Source organism: Corvus moneduloides, chromosome 1, assembly GCF_009650955.1.
Source record: "Corvus moneduloides isolate bCorMon1 chromosome 1, bCorMon1.pri, whole genome shotgun sequence".
Classification (NCBI taxonomy): Eukaryota; Metazoa; Chordata; class Aves; order Passeriformes; family Corvidae; genus Corvus; species Corvus moneduloides.
In genome coordinates, this window is record NC_045476.1 from 151,926,141 (window position 1) to 151,951,831 (window position 25,691).

The 25,691-nt window shown below is 39.9% G+C and overlaps 1 protein-coding gene across 2 annotated transcripts; it reads left to right on the plus strand.

The window, feature by feature from the left end:
* Window positions 1-5,876: 5,876 nt before the first annotated feature.
* MED30 (mediator complex subunit 30) lies at window positions 5,877-24,497 on the plus strand. Of its 2 annotated transcripts, none has more exons than XM_032131950.1 (5): window positions 5,877-5,959; window positions 6,432-6,638; window positions 7,516-7,674; window positions 10,747-10,857; window positions 21,877-24,497. In XM_032131950.1, the coding sequence occupies exons 2-5, from the start codon at window positions 6,495-6,497 to the stop codon at window positions 21,970-21,972; spliced, it is 510 nt and encodes a 169-aa protein (XP_031987841.1). In that variant the 5' UTR covers window positions 5,877-5,959; window positions 6,432-6,494; the 3' UTR covers window positions 21,973-24,497. The 2 variants fall into 2 exon arrangements, with proteins under 2 accessions (XP_031987841.1, XP_031987851.1); XM_032131960.1 differs by lacking the exon at window positions 5,877-5,959 and adding an exon at window positions 6,085-6,220.
* The last annotated feature ends 1,194 nt before the right edge of the window (window positions 24,498-25,691 follow it).

Consider the following 25,691-nt stretch of genomic DNA (forward strand, 5'->3'; position numbering starts at 1 on the left):
GTGATGGTGGAGTGGTGTGGTGGGCACCTGGTGGCCACCACACCACATAAAGTCATTCTGAAATTGGTGGTTTCCTGATCAATTTTCTGTTCACTCTGTGAACATTCACAGGTTGGGCTGTGGCAAACCACTGAAGTTGGTTACTACCTGTATGAAACCCAGCAGGTATGACACCCCGCTTCTCTGTGCCCCAGCAGACTGTGCCATTAACACATACAGCGTATAGACAAGTGTTACAGTGGCGATACTGCAACACGTGTATCAAACAACGAGGCCCGTGGAAAAGAAATATATATGGACCGATTCTTGATAGATGTCTCAGAGAGATGTTTATTTCTCCAGCCGCATGGCCAGGGCTCTGCCGAGGAACTGCTCAATCCCGGGACCCGAGGGTCCTTGCCCGCGCAGGGGAACACAAAACAACCAACGGGGAATGAGGCTGAGCAGGGGCAGGGAAACCCCGTGTCTGTCCCCCCGGGGCCCCTCTCCCAGGACCACATGGCAGGGGGAAGGGACCCCGACACTTCACCCATTTATTTTTAACAAAAAGAGATTTAAAGCTTAACATTGAAAACAACTGGATAAACATAACAAGAACAGTTTCAAAATAAAACAAGCCACCCTCATGAGTCTTTAAATGTCCAAACAGATTCTCTGGAACATCTTAAGGCTGACAGAAGGGAGACAGGACTCTCCGAGCATGCTTTGTAGGGAAACTGAGGCAGGAGAGGGTTTCTTCCATTTGTACCTGTTGGAACTCTAAACAACAATAGTTAATTTCTTCCCTCCCCCCCTTCATCCCCCACTCGGCATTGGGAAGGGATTTTTGGGGAAACAATTGGTAAAGGTATGGTTTGTGAGGGAAACCATGGGTGAAAAAACGGATTGGGAATACACTGGGGGTAATAGGACATAGGGTAAAAGGGAAAGGTGGGATTAGGAAAGGGAGACTGTAGGGACTGTTTATAATGTGGCTATTGTCTAACATGACTACGATCTTTAGCATATATACTGCCTTTTACAGAAACACCATCAGGCCCAGTGACCTCTGCTGCTTGTAAACCTTTTCTACCTTGCACAATTTTGAACTCTACTGCTTCTCCATCTCCGAAACTTGGGATGTATTTTTCAGGGTTACTCTTTTTAATAGCAGTTCTATGAATGAATATGTCTTCTTGTTTGTCACATATTGCTATAAAACCATAATTTTGTTTAACATTATACCATTTTACTATTCCTAAAACCTTAGCTACGATGATTTTTTCCTTTTACTGAGTGGCTGCTGTTTTCTGTCTTGCTGCGTTTTTGCTTTCTCTTTCGCTTTCACTTGCTCCCGTGTTGGAATTGCCAGGGTTGTCAGTGTTGCCGGGGCCATCGGGGCTGCTCGTGCCTGCGCGCTCTTCCCGGGGTTGCATTCGGGGCTGTGCGGGCCGGGCCGGGCTGCGCCGCTCAGCTCCCTGCGCCACCGCGTCTGCTCTCAGCTGCGCTGCTGCTGCCTGGGGCCGCGCCCACGTCTCGGCCAGGCCCCTGAGCGATGATCCCCCCACCCCCTGCTCCGTGCGTGTTTCGGCTGGGCTCCGCTCCGCTCCGCCACCAGCTGCCGCCCGCCCACCGCTCCTCTCACGGGGCTCACTCCACCACGCGCTGTGCGGGGCTGGGTGGGCTCCCGCCGCACCTCGCTCTGCTGCCGACACTGCAGCTCGCATCGCTCCACCCATGCGCGGGAACTGCCTTGCTGCTGCTTGGAGAGCGCACGGGGCATGTGGGTGAGGCTGCAGGGTCCCTGCACCAGGCTTCCCTTCGCCAAGACACAGCTGACATTGCTCAACAGTCTCGGTAATTAAATAATATTCACGAAAATATTCTTCCATCGGCATATATTTTGACTCAGAAATTAACTGTGTCCAAATGGTCTTCCAAAAATCTTTGGTAAGAATCAAATCCCAAGAAATGTAGAAAAAGTTCTTAAGCAACCATGCCAGGAAGTGTTTCAGTTCCTTTTGAGCTTGAATTAAGCTAAAATTTACAAATTTTTGTTCAAGAATCTTTTCAAGTTTAAGATAAATGTCCACATGCAGCTTGGAGAGCCAAGAGTCTTTCCATGGTTCCTCCATAGTTTAGAGATGGAACAGCAAAACAAAAACAAGAAGAGAAATACGAAGTTTACTCACAAATCAGTCACTGTCCTTAGGGATCGGGGATCGTTCTGCCCGCATTAACCACCATTTGTTACAGTGGGGGTACTGCAACACGCGTATCAGACAACGAGGCCCGTGGAAAGAATATGTATATGGACCGATTCTTGATAGATGTTTCAGAGAGTTGTTTATTTCTCCAGCCGCATGGCCGGGGCTCTGCCGAGGAACTGAGGCAATCACGGGGCCCGAGGGTCCCTGCCCGCGCAGGGGAACACAAAACAACCAACGGGGAATGAGGCTGAGCAGGGGCAGGGAAATCCCGTGCCTTCCCCCCAGGGCCCCTCTCCCAGGACCACATGGCAGGGGGGAAGGGACCCCGACGGACAAGTTTGCTTATGGATATACAGATGATGGAAATGAGGCAAGCAGGGACGCTGAGCCCCATCCATCTTGCTCTCCTTGCTGTTCTTCTACCACCTACCGCACCAAAGGGCTGTACAAGAGAATCCTGTAAAGGCAGAGAGGTCTTCATTGCTCAACCCAAGCTTCCCCTTGGTCCAGAAAGCAGCTGTGTTCACCCCCTACTGAGCAAGGGCATGGAGTATCACTCTCTGCTGTGATGCTCTGGGCTCTGATCCTATCTAATTTATCCCATCTTATCTAGCACTACCACTACTACTTATCTAGCACTACCTGCTTCCCTCTATATGGATGCTTTCATAGTTCATGAAAACACCTGCTTGGATGAGGAAAACACCATTGCAAAAAACCTCCTGTCACACAAAAAGACTCCCCCAAGCACATAGTCCTCCTCACCTAATCACAGCCATTAACTGTTTCCTCTGGCCTATAAATACAATCTCTGTTGAATTAAACTCCACCTATCTTAAGTGTCTGTGTTAGCCACATACTAAAAATGTTACGTGCCATGTTGTTATCTACCACAGCTTGGTAACAGTAAAACTGTACCTCGTCTGTTTATTGTTGGCAAAAGTTCCACAAAGTCCCATTATTTCTCCTTGAATGAACACATAAACACTGAACGGGACAGGGTGGAGAATGAAACTCCTTCCATGGTTAACACATTTCCCCTAAGCCCATCTGTCACCCTCAGAGCAGTATCAAAGCACTACTGCTTAAGAAATAGTGTGAAGGGACTTGTGAGGGAGTAAATTCTTCTTTATTTGAGGAAAACAGAGGATAATCCAGCAATTTCACCAGTTCTGTTTATTTTTAAACAGAATGATTCATATTGCCTTGCAAATGTATAGACTGATTTAGAGAAAATTATTTGAACAAAAGCAACAATTATCCTCTTCCCTCACTTCTGAGGATTTTTACTCTCCTTATAGAGCACAGGAAAACCATCTTTGGAGTTGCTCAGGGTATATGAGTGAGAACGTCATAAAATACAAAAAAATTCATAAGCCAATATTATGGTGAAAATTATAATCACTGAAGTAGTTACTCTTTAAAGAGTCCTAATTTCAAATTTGGGTTAAAGTTGGTTGGACTAGAACATTACATGCAGACACAGGCTCTTTGCTAGGTTTTTGGTAGCTTCTCTGCAACCCAACAACAAAGGCAGCAGAATCTTGACACTGGTTTAAACTGATGCCACAGAAATGGAAATGGATATGAAAGATGATCTCTGATTTCGACATGTTCCAGATGAAAGCACTTGGCCCAAACTGAAGCCAGAGAGTAGTTGCTTAATAGATTGCTTTTAAAACCAAATTCATCATTTTCTCTTTCAATCAGGAAAACGTTCTTATCTAAAAGGAGATTCCTTTGTCTGGGAATGAAATCCCAGATTTAGACAGTTCCACAGACTGGCAGTGAAGAATATTAGGCCTCCTAGCAGCATTCTTCAGCACTCTTCACATGCAGACTTGGCTCTGTATTTCAACTGTACTGTACATGGCAGCCCTGTACTGCAGGATACAACTCTATATGGGGTCTGTCTGGCAGCCCTGAACAGTAGGTGGTCTGAATCCCTCATTACTCGTATGCCAGTGGATTTGGGGCAGCAAGTTAAGCATTGTGAACAGAGCTCTTGGGCGTGCAATCAGAAGATGAAAACATTATCCTTTGTGCTCAACACTTGAACAGTTCTTGTATAATTTTCTTAGTGTACAGTGAAATGAGAAGCAACCTTCAAACAAGCCCTTTGAAGTTCTCCAGAGGCTGCTCTTCCCAAGCATTCTCTAGCTAGACACCATAGGATGTTCTTTTGCTGTCTGAAAATATCCTCCTCTTATTTTTATAAACCATTTTTTCCTCTCTGTTTAAGAAACCACTTTTGTATCCTTTATGCTAAGATCTTTGCTAAAATATGGTTATTTATATTGTACCTTGAGTAAGGCAGAGTGCTAGGGAGAACTTAGCCAGTCAGCAAAAAGCTCCAATTTAGGACAGGGGATGCACTTTCCCCTCAGTAGTCTGCTTCTGAGGTAAAAAATGTTTTCTGAAGCAAAATGACAGCAAGTTTGTATGGTTCTGTTCCTGAATATTCCTTGACTGCTTTCTTCTTTCTTTAACAAAGGCTGTATACCACACATCAAACTTCTGATTTATTTTTACAGCGTTACAAATGCAAAGCATTTGCCACAAAAGATCATTTGTGACATCAGTTTTAATACAGCACAACTACCTTTACTGTGCTAAGAATTCATAAGAAGCCGCAGGTATATAAAGGTCCTCTTCTGCATATTTAGATACTTATTGTCCCAATCACTCAAATAGAGTCCTAGGTATGATGTTAATTGAAAAAGAAACTTTGGTATTTACTGATTTTTGCATATGAAGAAATTTTTTGTTAGGCAGACAGTAAGCATTAGCTACTGTATGAACAGCTCATATCTGTCAGGCCTCACAGAACCTTCTTGGTTTCTTTTTGAGGGTGTTCCCCCCCCCCTCACATAGGAGGCCTTGTCTGTACTTCGAAAATGCCTCAACTGTATTACTATGGTACAAGCACTCAGAGCTGTTTTATATCCACACAAATACTGTGCCACAGGAAGGCCAAGTGTTAAGGCTTTTTTGTATTAGCAATAATGTATCTGTGCAAGAAAGAATAGCAGTACGTCCATAAAGCTATATAATTAGCACAGGTGTCACAGTGTATACTGACAATACGTACTTATCCCACAAAACAGATATTCAGCCACTTATCAGTGTGACTGGGACTAGAGCATCTCTCCTACAAAGACAGGCAGAGAGAGCTGGGGGCTGAGGGACTCTTCATCCTGAACTGTACTGATAAGAAAGGGTGAATGGCTTCAAACTGAAAAACAGTAGGTTTAGGTGTTAGGAAGAAATCCTTTACTGTGAGGGTGGTGGCACACTGGAACAGGGTGCCTGGAGAAGTTGGGGCTGCCCCATCCCTGGCAGTGCTCAAGGCCAGGCTGGACGGAGCACCTGGCCTACTGGAAGGCGTCCCCTGCCCGTGGGTCGGGACCTGACCTTAAATGATCTTAAAGGCAACTTCCAACCCGAACTGTTCAATGATTCTACGATCTGACAGGGGAGTGGTGGGACTGTATGAACATGCCTGGGGATTTTGACCAAACCTTTCAACCTCAAGAGCCCGCATACTGGCTGACCTGCCCGCAAACCCGCACTGGAGTCAGCAAGACAGAAAAACGCCCCGATTCCCGAGCGAGACGTTGGACGGAGAGCAGCTGCACAGGGGCGGCCCGAAGCCGGCGTGACAGAGCCCCGGCCCCGCCCGCCGCTCCCGCCTCGCCGGCTGTGACGGCGCCGGCCGCCGGGAAGTGCTTCCGCCCGCGCGGGTCCGGGGGACGCGGCGCCGCGGCCCCGTGAGTGCGGCGCGTCCGGGGCGGCTGCAGCGCGGAGCGGGGCCGGGCCCGGGCGGGAGCGTGGGGTCGGGGGTGGGCTGAGGGTCGGGGCACCGCTTCGCCCCGGCCCCGGGAGCGGGTGGGTCAGGGTCGGGCAGCTGCCGGTCCCGGAGCCCAGGGCTGCGATTCTGCCTGCTGGAGCTTCGCAGAAACCTCTGTCGTGTTCCCCTTGGGACGGATCGGGGCAGGGGCGCGCCCGGTGACCGCTCTGAGGGGAGGGAGGTGCGTGAGGGGCACCCGCAGTTCCACTGCTCGGCAAAGCTGCGGTGGGTCAGGGAGCGGTGTCCGGACCAAGGGGTGCTGCGCTGAGCCGGCCCCATCCGTTCGACAGAGCCGCGTACAGGGAAAAGGAGTGGGATGGCCACTCTGCAGAAGTTTGCTAGGATAGACTCAAACAAGTATTTGGCTGTTCCATCATCACTTTTTTGTGCAGCTCGCCCCAGTGTGACTGGGTAACGCCAGGAGATGTCGACCCCCCCCTCTGGCTGGGGCGGGGATGCCGCCGGGAGCTTTCTCTGGGACGCAGGCTCAGGCTGCCAGGGAGGTGAACACGGCTTCCCTCTGCCGCATCGGCCAGGAGACCGTGCAGGACATTGTCTTTCGAACCATGGAAATCTTCCAGTTACTGAGGAATATGCAGGTGAGAAACAACTACTCATTTTTATGCACTCAACTTGCCGTGTTTTTATCACCGACTGCCAGTGTATATATAGACTCAGGAGATGCCTTAGGACATCTAGAAAATTCGATCAAACTGCTCTAAAAAGGAGGATTGGTTGAAGAAGTGAGTACTACTCTTAATATATTTGCTTACTCCTGTACATTAAGTGAAGATTGTGAAAATTCAGAAGTGCTGAATTGTCATTGCCCCCACAATAAAAAACTCTAAATATGCTTAGTAACTGTGGTCTTTTTATGTATAATGAAGTCTGTTCGTATGTCAGTTACGTTTCTCTGTTTATGTTAACATATGAGGAGTAAATGTAGAGGAATTTCCGTTGATCTTTTTCTGTAATATTTTCCACCTAAAACTTTTTTTTTTGGTTAGGAAAATGGACATAATCCTTGTTTGTGTCTACTTACTGAGAAAACATAGAAACTTTTGTTGTGTTTTCTCTGTGGAGAGTACAAGATAAATAATCACTCTCACTTCTTCTGTATTTTCATGACTCTTGTGTCACTGAGTTGAGTGGCCTGGGGTTGAGACACAAAATCTCAACGCATAATACTTGGATCACAATGGCGTCATATTTAAGCATTGTGAAGACACTCACTGAAAAGTCAGAGCTATTGACAATGACCAAAGTGTAGAATACGAGGGTGTTTGACAGCAGTGATTGAGTACATAAAATACATAATTTTGCTTGTAAAGAAAATAAAAATTTCAGTGATTGCTATGGGAAAAGTGTGATTGTCTTATTTTAAAATATACAAAAACCTGTCTGATATCTTTGAGTTTGTTTATTTCATGTGACAGAAGCTTTACTGTAATATTTTTAATGTTTTGGTTCTCTAAGTTACCAAATGGTGTTACTTATCATACTGCAACATATCAAGACAGACTGGCAAAGCTGCAGGAACATCTCCGTCAGTTATCAATACTCTTCAGAAAACTGAGATTAGTCTATGACAAATGCAATGAAAACTGTGCTGGGCTCGATCCTGTTCCCATAGAAGTAAGTATCTTTATTTATGTATAAATTGCAAATCAGAATAACCACTCTGGATAGCAAATCATCCATCCATCTCAGTTGCAGGAGACTCATAACAAGTTTTCATGATACTGGAATTCTTCAGTGAACTGAATTCTGTTTATTAATTAGAGCTCATTGAAAGATTGTGAAACTTAGTGTCTAGTTGACACAGTGTTCTGTCATAAGCTGGACTTGATCTCAGAGGTCTTCACCAGCCTAATTGATTCTGTGATTCTGAGAAAGCAAACTTACTTTAAAATTTTAGCCTTTTTTCCTCTGGCTTCTTGGTATCTTCACCAATTTGTTTCCCCTAGGAAAAAAAAGAGGATCAGGGCAAATTTTTTGAAAAAAGTGTGGAAAGGCCTGCTTTAAGCTCTCACCAGTCGGCCTGGCTCCTGAGTAATAAGTATTATTTACTGTCTGTGGCCATTAGTCTGTGCCTCCATAATTCCCTCACTCAGCTATTCCTAACCTGCTGGCCAGTGTGAACCAAACCTAAATGTGCAGTGGTGATAGAAAAGCTACAACATAAAACTTCCTGGGAGGAGGATTGACCAGAGTTTTTCTTAATAAAACTGCTGTTGCTCATAAAATCTAAATGTCATCTTCCCTCCTCATAAGTTGTTTCTAATTTCTAGTAATACTCTTAAACTCTGGGTTTTGTTACAATTTGAGTTTCTACCACTCTATATTAACCAGAACTTTGAAATTCCTTAATTACTGACCTCTGGATCCTGAGACAATTTATTAATGGACTTTTGACTGTCTGTTGAATTTTAATTATTTGGACATTGTATTTGAAGTTTGAGTCTCTTAACTGAATAGGAATAAATAAATGAAGAAGTCCATTCTGTATAGTTCATTCTAGACTACTATTTCAGTTAGCAGTCGCTGACTTTTGACAAGGGTTTCAGAGAAATGTATGTGGCAACCTGACAGCAAGCAAGGTAATAAGTTAATTTTCCCATTTAAGAAAATAAAACCTGTTTTCACGGTGTGTTGACTTGTGTGCAATAACCAAATACTTGTGCCTTCTTTAAAAGTTTTTCATGTGTCTTATTTTCCAATATCAATGGAATGAGGTGGGGTTGGGTTTTTTTTAATAACTTTTCACATTTTTTTGCCGTTACCAGGATGAAAAAGAATCTCCATAGTGAAAATAAGTAGTTACTTCAGGCTTTTTTAATGCAAGATTTCACGTGCATTAAAACTTAGTCACAGCAGAGTTTTTTATTGATAGTTGGAGTATTTTGTTTTTAATCTGCTTAGTCTTTTCTGCTCTGAAGTTAGTAGATGCCTGCCTCCTCATGTTTTTATTGGTAAGAGTCAATGGCAGTGGCACACCATTCCCCTTGGATCAGTTTTCTTAAATTCTTCTTACAGTATTTCAATAGTAGTCTCAATTGTATTATTTAATGGCCAATATTCTAACCATGTCTTTACAGAATATCAACAAAACTCTTTTTTTTTGCACAGTCTAGATAAGTCTATACCTACTAATATTCCATTATTATTGATATAAATGTTTTCATACTTTCTGTTAATGTGTATTAATGTGTAATAGGTGTTACTAACTTTCTGTTAACCAACATAGCAAGGCATGAGATAATTGTGAAGGAGATCTGCCTACAAAGATTACCTTTCCTGCTTCTTTTGTGTATTAGGTATAGTTCTACTTTTCTTTGTGGGTTTGTTGTTTGGTTCTTTTTTTAATCTATTACCTTTTCTGAAAGACAAGGAGGTCTTCAAAGGAAATGTTCTACTTTGAGTGCTACTTAATTTTTCCATCGGAGAGAGTTTTTTTCCAGGAGCATATAGCAGCCCCACTACTTCTTTATGGTCTGCAAATGTAGTAAGTGATCAACATTTACTACTTTTTCATGGCAGACTTTATTGTGGTAGCTTTTGTGCATTTTGCTAAGTTTAATAAGAATGGCTGCAAAAATTTTTGGATAGAAAGAAATTACATTTTCAGTGGGTTAAATCAAAGTAAGTTTTCCATCAGAGTGCTGAAGGCACTGAACATTTTGTAACATTACACTGCAACCTAACTACCAAGTTAATATGCACTTGATGAGCAGCTTGCTCCCAGGCTTTAAACGAATGTCTTCTTGCTCACTTTTATCAATACTAGTCTTCCATTTTTCTGTAGTGTGTATGTGAACATGGATATAATTTTGCATAGTCCAGGACAGAAAAAACAATGCCATACTATGGACTTTGTGGGTGTATTATTTTTTAGGAAATTTGTAGTAGCTTGGGAGTGTTCTGACACAGAAGCAAGTATTTGTTTTGTATCAAGTATGTTTCTTTTTTGATTTATTTTTTTTAGGAAGGAAACATAGTAGTATTCATTAAGAAATTCTTCGTCAAGGATTTTTGGCTTTGTTGAAGCTTACAAAACAGACAGTGCACTATGGTCTTCTCCAGCCTAAACCAAACTATGATTCTGTGTGTCTGAGGAGATCACAGTGAGAAATACTTCAAGAAAAACTCCTGGGTAACTGTGGGCCTGGTCTTAAGAGTAGCCAAACAGAGGCTCATTAAAATAGCAAATCATAACTAGAGTATTAACCAAATAGCTATGTAAAGCCAGTCATAATTATATTTAGTATATCACTAAAATGCTTTATAATAATGATAACTTTATGTTTGTGGTTTCATTTCTTAGTGTGGAATAGTAAATTTAAAAATCCCAATCTGCGGAATTCAGAACTATAAGGATTATCCATGATAAACATCTTAAAATGAAAAGACTGACTTCTGCCTGCAGTTACAAAATATCTTTGGTCTAGGCTTGGTAATGTGTGAGAATGTGTCTTTTTGAAGCACGTTGTTTTCCTGGAGAACCAGCTGAGGTCATTCCAAGGCCTTTAGGTTTGAGGTGGCAAGCAGGCTTGTCTCCACTTTTTCTTGGGCAGTTAGAACCTGTGGAGAAAATGGTAGTACCTTGTGTATTTCCTGGATTTGATTTTTAAATTTTTTTCTTCTCTTTTTTTTTTTTAATTTCTTCTTTTTTTTTTTCTCTAAAGCTGATGTTTCTTGTCTTCACAGCAACTTATTCCATATGTTGAAGAAGATGGCTCCAAGCACGATGATCGTGGTGCTGCAAGTCAGCTTCGTTTTGCTAGTGAAGAGAGAAGGGAAATCATGGAAGTAAATAAGGTAACAAAGTTGTAATTAATTTGCATAAAATGAGAAGTGTCATTTTCACGTTACAAAGCTTAAATTTCAAGGTTGCTGTGCTAAATACAGAATGTGTGATGATTACCATCAAAATTGGAGATAACTACTTTTTGCATATAAATACTTCAGAACTGACCTTTTAGTTCAACAACTATTTTTTAGCTGTACCGCTGGCAGTGGAGTTTAGGTTTCCTAACAATTTTAATTCGCCTCTCTTTTAAAATGACATATTCTTATGAATACAGTGTGTTATGTTTATGTGTAACCCACTAGATATTGACAGTACAAATTGAACTAAGGTGCTTGTTGAACTTACTTATCTTCAAAACTTACCTTAGGTGTTAAAATAATTGATATTGAGCACCAGATGTGTAAATATTATTACAGTTCTGTGAGAAATATCAGGGCTACCTTCTGTATTTTGACAGTTTGAGGAATACTGTAAAGAGGAACATTTATTGAATCTTCGCACATTCAGAGAAAATGTACAATGAATTATAAATGCTAAATGAGTTAAAATGTTAAGTTTTCAGTTTGAGTGGCATTGTGCAACTGAGTACAATTAGTAAAGAGTGATTCAAATCTAAAAATAATTATGCTGTAGTAAATGCTAATATAATATTGAGATTAAAAATATGTTGTTTTACCAGACCACAATTTTGAACATTGTTTCTTCAATCTGTAAAGTACAAATATACGATTAAATAAATATTTATAGCTGTAATATCTGTAAATGCCCAGTAAAAATGAGTTATAATCTACAAAAATAACTGAACAAAAGAAATAAATGAATAAAATGTTTATTTATGGAATGAATAATTGATGGATTTTCAGCTTTTAAAATATTTCCAATATTTTAATTTGTCTTCCACAATCGTACATGTATTGCATTTTTCATAACCCATTTATTTAGAAAAATGCATGTGTATTGTATAGGAGAAAACGAGGACTATGTGAATTTAGAGAAATGCAGTTTTCAGCTTTCCTCTTGTAATCTTCCTCTTCAGTGCTGATGTAGCAGGGTTGTATATATTATATTGTATGTAATATTGTACTGTGAATTTATGCACATTTATTTGCAATCTTAAAGTGTTAATAAGCTTAACTGTCCATATTTGCTGTGGTTTTAATAGTTCTATGACATAGTTTTGCCCTTGTTGTTGTATTTGTATGCTAATATGGTTTTAAACCTCCTTGGTGTGATCTTGTGAAAATAATTTCATAAATTTTTATGAAGAGTTCTGAACCTTAAAAAGGTTGATGGTGTTACCATTGGTAGCAAACTGGTAATTAAGAATGCATTGAAACCTTCACTTAAATATGGTCTGAAATTCTGTATTTATACTTAAATGCCTAGGCCTAATTTCCAGATTTTCCACAGTAAATCTTTACGAGATAGTTGAACTTTCTTTAGTATTCTTGTGGACAAATACTTAGTAACTGCAGCAAAAGGAAGTTAAACTTGTGTTTTGAAAGTTCACTGATTTTTTTTTTTTTTCTCCCTCCAGTTGCATGAGCACATCTACTACCATTTCCAAAGTTCAAGTTTTAATACATTACAGACTAGGAAATGCTTTTATTACTAGAAATACATAAATTCTTTCTTTTTGCAAAGAAAAATCACTAGAATTAGATAATCAGTCTAATTTCTAACACTGGCTGCTGGGCTCAAGGAGGGCTTACTCTGATTCTTAGCTCGCAAACTTGACAGCTCTTCAGTCCTCTGTAGTGTGTAATGTCCACCTCCAACTCAATTTGATTAATTCATTTTAGGAAAATTTTAGTAATACAAAGTATTGATGAAAATGCTGTGACAGGGAAACCAACATGATAGTTAAAGAAGCTTTTTATATTCTTGACCATACCTTTTCTTCCTTCAGCTTCTTGTCCTGTTCTCACCTAATCCTTTTTGCTGTGATAGGCATTATTTTTTCAGTGTTGCATGTTATTGGTACCAAAAAATCACTATTGCAAAAACCCAATACTTTGACACTATTGCAATATTTGAAATAATTCTTAGACCTGCCCTGACTCTCTTAATTTTGCCCTTCTTGCTGTGGTATCCCAGCCTGATTTCTTTAGTGACTCTGGATGTATGTGAAAGGTACTAACTGACCCACAGTGTGGAGCACTGCCAAAGCTAGCAGTAGCTCTAACAAACCTTGTGGATCATATGTTTTCACACAAAAATATCCTCATTCCATGAAACACTGACTTGAAAAATAGCAGCTTTGCTTTGCTACTGCAGTTGTTTGAGAAGGGAGCATCCTCAGTGGAGGAGAAGGGGAGCATCAGGTATTTCCTATAGTCACCATCTTGTTCATGGGGCAAGAGAACCTGTTAATGTATCAGAGTTCCTAAAAACTGCAGGAGCTTTTGGAGTTGGTTTACTGTGACATCTTTTGGTCTTAATTAATTATTCTGCTATATTAGAGTTACTTTTTAGGTCAGAAAGTTTAATGTACTGACCTTGGCTATGTAAGTACTTGTCTGTTAATTTAAAATATAGATTAGTTTACAAGGCAGTGAATTTCTGTCCTAGCAATTCAGTAATAATTAGCAACTGTAGGTTTAAATAAAACCTATTAAGCTTTATAACACAAGGGAGTTTTGCCCGCAATAAGAAGCTTGTACCATTATTATAAAACAAACCATTTCTTGAGCACTTACTACCTCTGTCCCGTCTTAAGCAATTCTCTCCTGCAGTTCCCAAAAATGTAGCTTATTTCTTTTTATTTGTATATGCTTTCTGAGCTTGTAAATTGTTGAGGTGGTTGACTTTTTTTTGGAATAAATTACTGTTACAGAATCAGTTTAGCATTTGCATTGGTCTTCTTGTACTTGTCTTGATCCAGTTTTCATTGAAATTAATCTATTTGCAGCAAATGGGAGATGTTACCAAGATTTCCTCTCTTCTGTTCATGTTCTTCTAGTGTTTAATATTCTATCTATTAAGTTTTCACCTTTAAGTGTTGAATCATCAGTACTATTTTCAAGATGTCAGGCTCACCTTCGGTCTGTGGTGTTTTAGCACATTTGACAAGACTTGAAACAGAAAATGCAAATCAAAAATTGAGAATTATTTAATCTGTATTGCTGCCTTATCAATGGTTTTCTTTACTGCTTGCTTTTAGAAGTGGAACAAGTACAGCTTAGGTTTCATTCATGCTGTAGGTCTGGTTTTAGTGAAGCATTTAGGAAAACCATCACATAATTAGTAGGGTAAGTACATTTGGATGAAAATGAAGCGAAATAGCAGTAGGACATTCCAAGTGACCCTTTAGAAAACAATAATATTTGATATTCTTAACTAGTGTTTGTTAAGTGTTTAACAGTGATCTTGCTAAGAGAGGAAAAGACGATCTACGTGACAGATTTTTAAGTTAAGCTGTAACAAGTTTAGCTCTGGGCTTTTTTTGATAACACAAACATTATGCCTTGCAGCTGAGGTTGTTTAGGACTATGCTGAAAACCTAAATTCCTTTTAAACTACCTTTCACACTATTTGCATGTATTTTAATTTGTTTTGTATGTGTAGAGTCCTTTTTTACCCAAAATATGAGTGTGCACCAAGGAATGCTTTGGCAAGAGGGGAAGAATTCGTTACTTGGACACCTTCTGGGAAGATTAATCTGCACTGGAGGCAGTTCCATCATTTTTTGAGTACCCAAACTGACTATCTGCAATGGTAGAATAAGAGGAATTTAGGCTCAGTGGGAGGTCTGGAGACTACCTGTTTCAGGCCCTGCTCAAAACAGGACCAACCAGCAAAGTTATATCCAGCTGCTTGAGCTCATATCTGGTAGTATTTTAAATATCTGTAAGGACTGAAATTCCATCTTTTCTGGGCCCTTCTTAAGGGTTGACTTTTACTGTGAAAGTTTTCGTAATGTTACTTTGGAATTTTCTTTGTCGTAACTTGTATATTCACTGCCCCTTATCCTTTTGCTGTGTACACTCAAGAAGAGTCCAGCTTTGTCTTTTCTGTGAGCTTCATGAGGTAGCTGAAGATAGCACTGTGATCCTGCCCTATGGCCTTCTTTGCTTGAGATTGAACAAACACAGATTTAGTCATTGTGGTGGCCTTCCACTAGGCATTATCCAGTCTGATAGAGCTTTGTATTGATCCCCAAAATGGACAATCATTCTCCAGAGACAAATAGAGTAGAGTAATAATTTCACCTGACCTGAGAGGTACACTCCAGCTAATATAGGGCAGAGTGCAGTTTGTCTTCCTTGTTGCAAAGCAGATCTGCTGATGTCTCATGTTCAACTTGTCAGAAATTATCAAAAAGGACCTCAGATCCTTTTCTGCAAATTTTATTTCTATTCAGTCAGCCCTCTGCCTGTGCTGTTGTATGGGTTTATTCTGTGTGCAGATGCAGGATGTTGCTTTAATTGAAGTTCCTGAGATAGGTGTTGGCCTGACTTTCCTACCTGTTGAGGTCCGTCTGAATCCAACATCCCACCACTGAGTATACTTTTCACTTTCCCCAGTTTGGCACTGTCCACCAATTTGATAACTTTGGTATGGTGATTAGGTCATTATGTGTGGATTAGTCATTAATGAGGATATTAAGAATGTTCACCTTAGTGTCCTGAGAAACTTCAAGAGTGACCAACTAGCACTTGGTCTTAATACTGATGATCCCAGCATTTAGAATCCCGTAGTCCAGCCAGTTTTCTGTCAACCCAGTCATTCACCTATCCAAACCACATCTCTCCAATATGGCTACAAGGCAATGAGAGACTGTGTCAAAAGTCTGACTAATGAATGATTTTACTTTATGAAAGTAAAGAAAATGTTCTGCTCTCCCTTTGCCACACAGTCATTTCTTGATAGAAAGCTGTCATGCTGGTCAGGCACGAGGCATCTTTAGGAAATCCAGTATGACTGTTTCCAGTCACCTTATCATTTCTGTGTCTAGATGTGACTTCCAGAAGAATTTGCTGCATAGTCTTTCTGGGGTCAGGGGTTAGGCTGTCTAGCCTGTAATTTTCTGGATCTACCTCCTTGCCTTTCTTGCAGATGAGTTGAAATGTTTCCTTTTTCAACAGAAGCATCCCCCCCTCTCCAATAGAAAATTAAGTAGAGTGGTCTTGTTATGTCATAAAACAGCTTTCTCAGCATTCAGACACATTTTTATTCCAGATAATTACTTCCTTTCCAGTTTTGTATAAAATGTTGCCCACAAAGTTTTTCACATTGCATCCTATATCCAAACCATATCATGCTTACAAAGTTGAAAAACGTTTGGAAAAAGTGAACATAAAGCTGTCTGTAAAATCCCAATTGTCCCCTTTTGTCCTCATACAGATGTATATTACACAACCTTTATTGCATTATCACATTTGATTCCTCTTCCCCCCTTCCCACTTTCTTTTCTGGAAGAATCCTTTGAGCTATTCTGCTTTTGTTCCAGACTAGGCACTGTTTAGATTGAATCAGTATTGTAGTAAATAAGATTATAAAAATCCTGGTTTGTGTATTGCGTAACTGGCATTATACTATTGAGTAAGCAGGGAATTTGGGAATGAGAAAGAAGGATTTGTTGTGTGTAGTGAGTAACTAACTAAGGCAGCTCTTGGGAACTGAATTTTTTTTTCTCTGCCACGAATTATCTGTGGTGGTTGTTCATTCTTCCCCTTATGGCTCGTGGTAGCTTTGAATATGTGGGAAGCTGTTAAAATATGAAGTTTGGAGATGAACATGAATCTTAAATGTCTTTGGACAAAGTTGGCAGCACTGCAGTTTTATCTGTAGTGTTCGTGTGACTGAGTTTGCCATCTGTAACTGAGGATCATACTATCTGTGGGATTTTCATGTTAAGAATGGGGATGTAACACTGAGAAGTGTGGTAGAGAAGCACCTTGGGGATTGAATAATTCCATTACAAGCTACAGAGCTTAGATGGTACACAGTAAATAAGACCTCAGACCTCATTGTTGAATGATAAATAATTGGTATGAAGCAAACATCCATCTATTTGAATGAACATGTTTATTCCTCTCAGAACAACAGATCAATGGATAAATACAATCCTGTATGGGTCAGTAGGTGAAAAGTATTGAGCTTGCAGCAGAGCATAGACTGTCACTGGTGCTTCTGTTTGTTTCAGGAACACAGGGTTACACAAGCAGAAGGAGCAGTTTTCCTTTTCAGCTGTCAGGTGAGGAGCAAGGCAGAAAACTAAGTCTCTCATTTCTGCTAAGTGTAGAACAATCACGCCTGTGGATGACATCAGGAAAAGCTGTAGATATTGGACAATGATGTGTTAATATTTAATTGCACAGCAGTTACTGTATTAGCGATGAATATTTTTTATCCCCTTGGGAAAAATTGTAACTAGATTGATATATGAATTTGTTATGATGGAAAGTGAGCCTTGGTATCAATTGTGCAGCCATAAGTTAAGACATCACTTGGCAGCTTTAAGAGAGTTCAAGCAAAGTGTTGAGGGCATTTTTTCCATATTTTTTTCAGCTATATGCTTATAATGTTGTAATAGTCTCTTGACTACTGAAGGAAAAAAGAAAAAAGCAGGTTTTTCCACCTTCTTACTTCAGAGATTTCATTATGAAGGTTTCATTTAAAAAAAGAACAGTATAAATGTCACCCTCCTATTACACACATCGTTTTTCTCTAGAAATTTATTGGGCTTGACTTATCTGGAAACATGGAGGCCACTGTCACCTTTGTAAGACTTTCAAGAATCACTTCCTACAGCAGTTTAATGGTCAGAAGGAGTAACATGAGTATTGTGTCCAGCTCTGGCTTCCTCAGCACAGGAAAGACATGGACCTATTGGAGTGGATTCAGAGGAGGGCTACAAAAATTATCAGAGCGATGGAACAGCTCTCTTATGAGGAAAGGCTGACAGAGTTGAGGCTGTTCAGTCTGAAGGAGAGAAGACACTGGGAAGATCTTACAGCAGCCTTTCAGTACCTAAGGGGGGCTTATAAGAAAGATGGGGACAAACTTTATAGCAGGGCCTGTTGTAATAGGGCAAGGGGTAATGGCTTTAAACTAAAAGAAGGCCAATTTAGATTAAATATAAGGAAGACATTTTTTAGGCTGAGGGTGATAAAACCCTTGTCCTGAGACGTGGTAGATGCCCCATCCCTGGGAACATTCACAGTTAGGCTGGACAGGGCTCTGAGCAACCTGATGTAGTTGAAGATGTCCCTGCTTATTGTGGGGTTGAGCTAGATGACCTTTAGAAGTCCCTTCCAACCCAAATTGTTCCATGATTCTATGCTCATGGGAAAGAATGTGATGCGAGTTCTCTTGCATCTCTTGTAGTAGATTCTTAATCAACAAAGTAAACATAATTTTTTAAAATTTTGTTAAGATTTATGCAAGTAAAGGTACTGCAATTATTAATATTTAATGTTACACTGAGACACTGAGGTGTCCTTCTCACCTGTACTATTGTAGATCTTGAATGGAGCAGGTAAAAACTATAGCTGGCACAGCATTCAGGAGAATGGTCTTCTGCATAAGATTTTCCAGATGGAAACAGATCTTTGCTTGTTTTTTTTCTTAAGCAAAAGAAGAGCCTGTACAACATCAGCAAGTACTGTTGATGTTTTTACAGGCACCAGTTGGAACATGATCTTACTCTTCCACAGTGTTTACATTATTTTCTTTGCCTGAAGAAAGGATTTCTAACAAATGGATTGAGTGCAGCATGACTCACAGTGATGTTTTAGTTTTAAAATTTGAAGAATACATGAGCTTAAAATGAGGAGGGAATCAAGAACAGTGCGCAAAAGAATGTTCTGATACATCTCTGATTGTATGTTGTGAATTGGTCTATACAGCACTGATTTCTAATGAAATGCAAGTGAAGCAAAAATGACTTTTAGTAAAATATTTATTTCAGTCAAAGTTGAAATTACTGTGTCCTACTGAACCCAAATCTGCATGTAACATGGCGGGTTCTTTATGGCAGCTTTTTTCCTTGAAAGACAGCTATTTTCTGGATGTATGTTACAGTTCTCCCACTTTGTTTCATTTATGGGGGTTTTGTGCTTCAGTAAATGTTTTCACAAATGACCTACCTGACCTAAGCCAACTAAGGTCTCACTGGTTACTGGAAGGTGCAGTCCTTGCCAACTCCATTATGATGGCTTTAATACTTGCAAGGTCAGTCAAAATGGATCCTATTGAATATTAGTATCACCAAAGGGCTGATTTTCAGTCAGATCACTTTTGTGGCAGAGAGGGACTAACAGAAACATGCCTCACAGATGTAACTTGAATTTAGGTCTCTTAAACTCATTATAAACAGCCTCATAGAATTTCTCTGTGCTATCTTAAAACAGATAAAGTCAGAAGATAAAATCATGTATGTAGGATGAAGTACTTTTTCTTGTTTCATACAACTGTTAATCCTGAGAAGCAGTCTAGAGTTCAATTAAGTCATTTCAACAGAAGGAGGAAAGAGTGGGAGACAACTTGCAAGCAATCTGTTCAAATGAAAATTTGTCATTGCTGCAGAAGCTGCTGAAAGATCTCACCCATTTCCCAAGAAGGCCATTTCACCTATCTTTTCAAGGTTAGACTTGAGTTGAGATGTTCTTACTGGCTCAGCAAAGTCTTAAGCAGAGGCCAGCACTTCCAGTGGTGCAGAACACATTAATTATGTAGTACTTTGTGGTGTGGACCACTGCCTGTCAAAGATCAGTAATGAAGATCACTGTATGCATTTCAATTAGGAGACTCTGCTCTCTGTAGTGGATTTTTTTCTCATCTCTTTATTCTTTCAACAGCCTAGAAACCCAGGGATGGTGCTTCATCTTAGATGTTTTTTCTAGCTCCAGAAAAAGTAGAAGAACTAAGAAATTAGCTCTTCACTAAAGATAAGGATCTAAAATTATCTTCAGATAAATAAAGAAACAATTTTATACTTCTTGTCCTTACAGATGCTTTGAAAACAAATGAAATCCAGCTGAAGGTTCCCTTGTCTAGCATCAAATAAAGATCAAACAATTTACAGTGTCAATACTTTCACAAGAAAGGAAAACAGTTTTACAGAATGAGTCTTTTGGGCATAACTTACACAAAGTTCATGTGAGTAACAGTACAATGAGACATGGATGGAGAGAGAAAACAGTCTGCTTATCAGAGGTCAATGGTTCTTATTTCTGTCTGTGATTTGAATTACCATCACCAACTAACTGTTCAGCCTTCATTTCCATTGATAAAGGTTTTGAAATACCTTGGAATGGCATGCCCTCCGTATGAGGGAGTTAGAGCTTGCATTGAACTAGTAGTTTTGATGTAACAGCCACTGATTTCTCTAGAATTGAATGTTGAGGATGGCAAACAGAATTATGTTAAAAAATGCCACAGGTAGGAACATGCTTGTTTATCTCATCCCTCTTGTGCTTTCTCAAGCATCAAGATCTTGTGTTTATGATCTTTTGTAGGAAGATACTTGCAACTCTGTCATTTGGATGCTGTGGTAACTACATGCTTCTTAGCTTTCACTCTTGTCTTTAGGGGCTGAATCTCTGCTGTATGTTGTGAAGTCTTTGGATCAGCAAACGGGAAAGAAGCACTAGATTAGATAAATGCACAGTTATCTTTAAAACACTTTTTAGTCTGTCAAATGCTTGATTAGAAATTCCATGTTAGTGCACATGAACTGTCCTACATCTGGTTTTGTATCCTTCTTGGGAGTCTGGATCTGACTGTTGTCTCTTCTTCCAGGGAACATGTCCCGCAAAGTCTGTATTCAGGAGTATTTCCCTTACTATGTTTCCCATGTAATCTAAGCCTAATTGCCATATTACTTCAAACAGTTTTTACAGGTCTGAAGTGAATAGCCTTCCTTTTTTTCTCCGGACTTCTTTCCCAGATGACCAGCTGGCAACTTAAAAATATTGTTGTGTTGTCTGCATCAAAATTCAGGAGACTAATTTTCAGGATATTGCTTCGTTTTACCTCTGTTCCAATAATACTTCAGTTGTATTACTGGTTTGAGTTACGCTTTTAATGTATTGCCATTTGTGTAGTACAAATAACAAAGTTACATCAAACCTGAAACATTTTGTTCTGTTTTGGTGGTAGCAAATCTTTCCTGTGCTTTCACTTCACTTGGAACTCCGGACTTCCCTAATGAATAAGTAGTTTGATCTCTAATGTAAGAAGGCTGACATCTTATCAAATCTGAATGAAATAAAGGGCAGACTGTGTACTGTTAACAGCAACCTAACTTAGTTCTCAACGGCTTTGATTTGAGCGGGAAAATGCATAAATGAGACAATAAATATGGGTATTATTGTGAAACATGACAGGTTAGGGAAATTGTGTGATGTCTTAGTGCCCTGATCTTTTTTCTGTAGAGACATAATTTTTAAGTTTTGGCCATGCAACCAATAAAAGCTAGTCTGCCGTTCTCCTGTTCCTCCAAATGCTTCTGCAGTTTGCAAAAACAGATACATAATTGTAAAGAATTCAGCATGATTGGGAAAACCTTTTTCAAGACAGGACTCTTAACGCATCACAGTTGACCTATATAGCAGAGGGGCTGCAAAAGCTTGATTTGCTTCACCTATACCTTGTGCTTTGTTCAAATGTGTACTGTTAATCCCTCATTTTTCTCTAAATCAAATTTATAAAACATAGATTCACATAAATTTACCTTCTCCCCAAATTCTTTCTTCCAACTTAGGATGCTGTCTTTTGGACTTTTCAAAGTGAGGACTGATCCCCACAAGCCTCCAGCTTTTGAAGGTGCCAGGTGTTTTGATAAAAGGCTGCTGTGAAAAGAAACAGTATTCCCCCTCTAGCAATGGTCCTTAACTTTTGAGGCTTTCTTGTATTTTTAGAATGTGCTTTAAAGGAGATGTATTATCCCACTAATAGGGCTCACCGACAGCTGAGAAAAAGATTCATATAGCATTTCATAGCGCTGCAACTTTTGTTGAATTTTTGAGTGCACTATTTGAACTGGTCACAAAAAAACTTCTAATGAACTCTTCCCACAGAAACTGAAACAGAAGAATCAGCAGCTGAAGCAGATCATGGATCAGTTACGAAATCTTATTTGGGATATAAATGCCATGTTGGCAATGAGGAACTGAACAAGGAAAATCAAACTTTGTAACTGAAGAAGATACAAATCTGTTTGGATATACTTAACTTCCTTCTAAGAAGTAACATGTTTTTCCACAATGATCTTGCAGTAATGCTTGAAAAGTCTTCAAGATTAAAATGTTTGGTTGTTTTCTAATAAATGGTGTTGGGTTTGTTTTTATAGAAGATTCATCCTGTAAGTTTTACCTACATGGTTCACTTGGGCTGTACAGCCTCAGTAATTTACAGTAGTAGTTTGGATTGCTATGCAAATAGGGGGTTTTATAAAGAAAGTGTTTCTGGATTTTCTTTATAATACAATTAAAAATTTTAAAAGCATGTGTTCGTATGCCATTCTACAGTGCAAACAGCCTCTTTAGAGAGGAAAAGTTGCAAGACAGGAAAGTTGCTCCAGTAAGCTAGAGGGCCGAAATCAGCAATCAGATACTGCAATTCAATCTGCAGTATTTTATGTAGTATCTGCAGTGCAGAGCAGAGCGGGACAATCTCCTCTCTTGCCCAGCTGGCGATGCTGTCCTGATGCCTCCCAGATCAGGGTTGGCCCTCCTGGCTGCCAGGACACTGCTGACTCATGTTCAACTTTCCACTGACCAGTATCCCCAGGTCCCTTTCCACAGCTCTGCTCCAGCCCCTCATACCCCAGGCTATACATACAGCCAGGGCTGTCCCATCCCAGGTGCTGAATCCGGCAGTTGCCCTTGTTAAAATTCACACAGAGATATTGCCCAGCCCTTTAATTTGTTGAGGTCTCTCTGCAGGGCCTTTTTGACCCCGAGGGAGTCGTCAGTTCCTCCCAATTCAGTGTCACCAACAAACTTACTTAGCATTCCTTCCAGTCCTGTGTTGAAGAGCACAGGGCTGAGGGTGGAGCCTTGCCAGGTCATCAGTCTGATGTCACCCCATTCACTGTAACCTTATTGTGGTGGTCAGCAGCTGGCCTGAAGGCCTCACAATAATAATTAATCCCAGTTTATAACTGCCTGTTTTATAACTGAAATAATGAAGATATAACTGCAATTATATAAGTGCCTTGACAGTAGGTTATGTAATCGGACCAGTGTGGACTGTTGGAGAGCAGGCCCAGGCCGATGGGGACGCAAACAGCTCTTGGCTGGTTGGCTGGGTGGCAACTCGTTCAGCCCATAGGGATCGACCGTGTGGACCTTCAACTCTGTGTAAGTAAAGGAGGACTCAATAAAAGTGGGCTGTTGTGCGTGAACGCGGTGTGTCTTGTCGCTTGTCTGTCTCCAAAACTGTGACATAACCTTTTGTGCCCAACCAGTCAGCCAGTTGCTTACCTATCACATAACTCAGTTATCCAGCTGTGTGCTGGACATTTTGTCCAGGAGGCTTCTGTGAGAAACAGTATCCAAAAGGTTTGCTGAAGTCCAAAATCATTACATCTACTGGCTTTCCTAGATCAGCTAGGTGGGTTACCCTGTTGTAGAAGAAAATCAGGTTCAAAAAGCAGGACTTCCCCCTCATGAAGCCATGCTGGCTGTGACCAACTGTGACCAGTGGTGTATTTCTGTAGCATTATGTATGGTTAGAATACTTTGGTTTTGTTTATGAGAATGCACTGAGTAAAGACCTCATTAATCTTTTCCCTATGACTGTCAGTCCTAGTAAACTTCGGAGTATATGAGCAGTTCATTATTTTGAGTTAATCATGAACCTTCATCTCGCTTTGTTCTAACTTTGTTACTCCTCACAATTTTTGTTTGCCCTGAAAATAATCTTGAAAATTTTTGTTATCCACAGATGCTGCCAGTGCACTATGTGTCTCTTTTTCCAGATGAAAAAATATGTAAAACAACAGTTTCAGTACAAATCCACAGGGCACTTTACTCTTAATATTTGTCAAGTTAAAACTAACAATCCTCAATGAATTGCTTCTTGTGTGTCACTTTTAACTCTCATTCCATCCCAGTCAGACTCCATAGTAGTTTTGTGTGGAACATTTGTTCAGAACCTCCTGAATCATCCCGTTAAATGGTATCCTTTTAAAAGATGCCCTTTTGGCAGTCTGATGGTTTGATACTGAACACTTACTGATTTGAGGTTCATGGATTTAAAAATGTTATGCTGATCTTCATAGAATCATAGAATTATTCATGTTGGAAGCAACCCTAAAAATCATCTTGTTCCAATGCCTCTGTCATGGACAGGGTTGCTCAGAGCCCCATCCAGCCTCACCTTGAACACTGCCACGGATAGGACATCTGCAGCTTCTCTGGGCAACCTGTTCCAGTGTCTCACCACCCTCACAGGTGTTTTGTTGTTCTATCAGTCTCTTTAATTCTGTTTTTAATAATTTCAACCCATTTGTCTACTGCTTGAGGTAAAAATCACTGGTGATAGATCCCATCACACCTGCTTAACAATATGTGACTTTTCTCTGAAAACAGGTACAATATAGTTGTCTTTTGTTTTTCTTTTTAAAGGCTGTAAATATTAACAGATAAATGGATGTCCAGTCTTATAATTGAAAATAAAGTGTTAGAAAATGTTAGTTTTGATTAGTTTAACCAGTGTTGAAAGTGATCTGTAAGTATGACAATACTTAGATGTGAGTAGATGTCAAAACACCTTACAAATAAGGTCTCTCTCTTTTCTCCCACATTGGAAATGCAAGAGTGGATCTCTTATTCTGCGGCAAAGGCAGCAGCATAGTTGGTTGTTCCCTGTTTAGATTGGCCACTATGGCAGATTTGCTGGTCAGAAATAACAGTTTTTTCTTCAGCTGTGAGAGTCATAACTATTTTGTATGCAAAGCTTTTGAAAAGGAGATGACTGCAAGTAGAGATTTTACTTTGTTATTGGTTTAAAATGCAAATGCATTTTTCTATTTGCAAGCTGTAGTGGCAGCTTTCTATTTAGTGCATGTTAAGCATGCAAGTACCCTGGAAGAAGTATTTGAAGTGGATTTTGAAATGGCACCATCATCTTAATTATGAGTGTAAAATTCTCAGTTCTTCATATTTTTGTTCTATTTTTGGAACAATTATGGAAAATGGAGATTAGTCTAGACTTCACTGTTCTGCTTGTATGGTATCTAGGTCTTCTCACTAAATGTGTTTAAAGTTTGGTGACTTTTTTATTACACACAAGCAGTACAAAGTTGCCTAAAATGTGAATAAGAGTGCAGGTATTGCAAGTAGATGTCTGAGTGATAAAATATTCAGCCTTCTCTGTGCAGCTGCTAGCAGTAGCCAAGGTCTGTACTACAGTTTTTCATCTGGGAGAGAGGAGAAACTCTTCAAACCACTACCAGAATAGATGTGCAGTAGCTAAATTGCAAAGTGCAGAAATTGACAGAATTGTAAATTATCACAGTAAATACTGTCAAGGCAGGACTGTGCAAGGTGTTGGACCAAAACCATACACTTTGACTTACACCGATGAAAGTAAGGGTAGTGAACATAATTCAAATGCTACCAGATCCGTGAATAAGTATAGGATTTGGCCAAGAAGATGACAGTTTCAAGAAAAGTGGCAGTTCCTCAGCTGTAAAACACTTGAATGAATTACTGGGCATCAGCATGTGCTGAAATTTAATATTTTAGTTAATGCTAACTGAACTTTAACTGCTGGTTAATGAAATGGCACCAGATGAAGTATTTACAAATACCAGTAAAGCAATACAAACACAGATGTTCCAGTGTTTGGTTTATGTATCATTGACTGTTATATCATTATATATCAT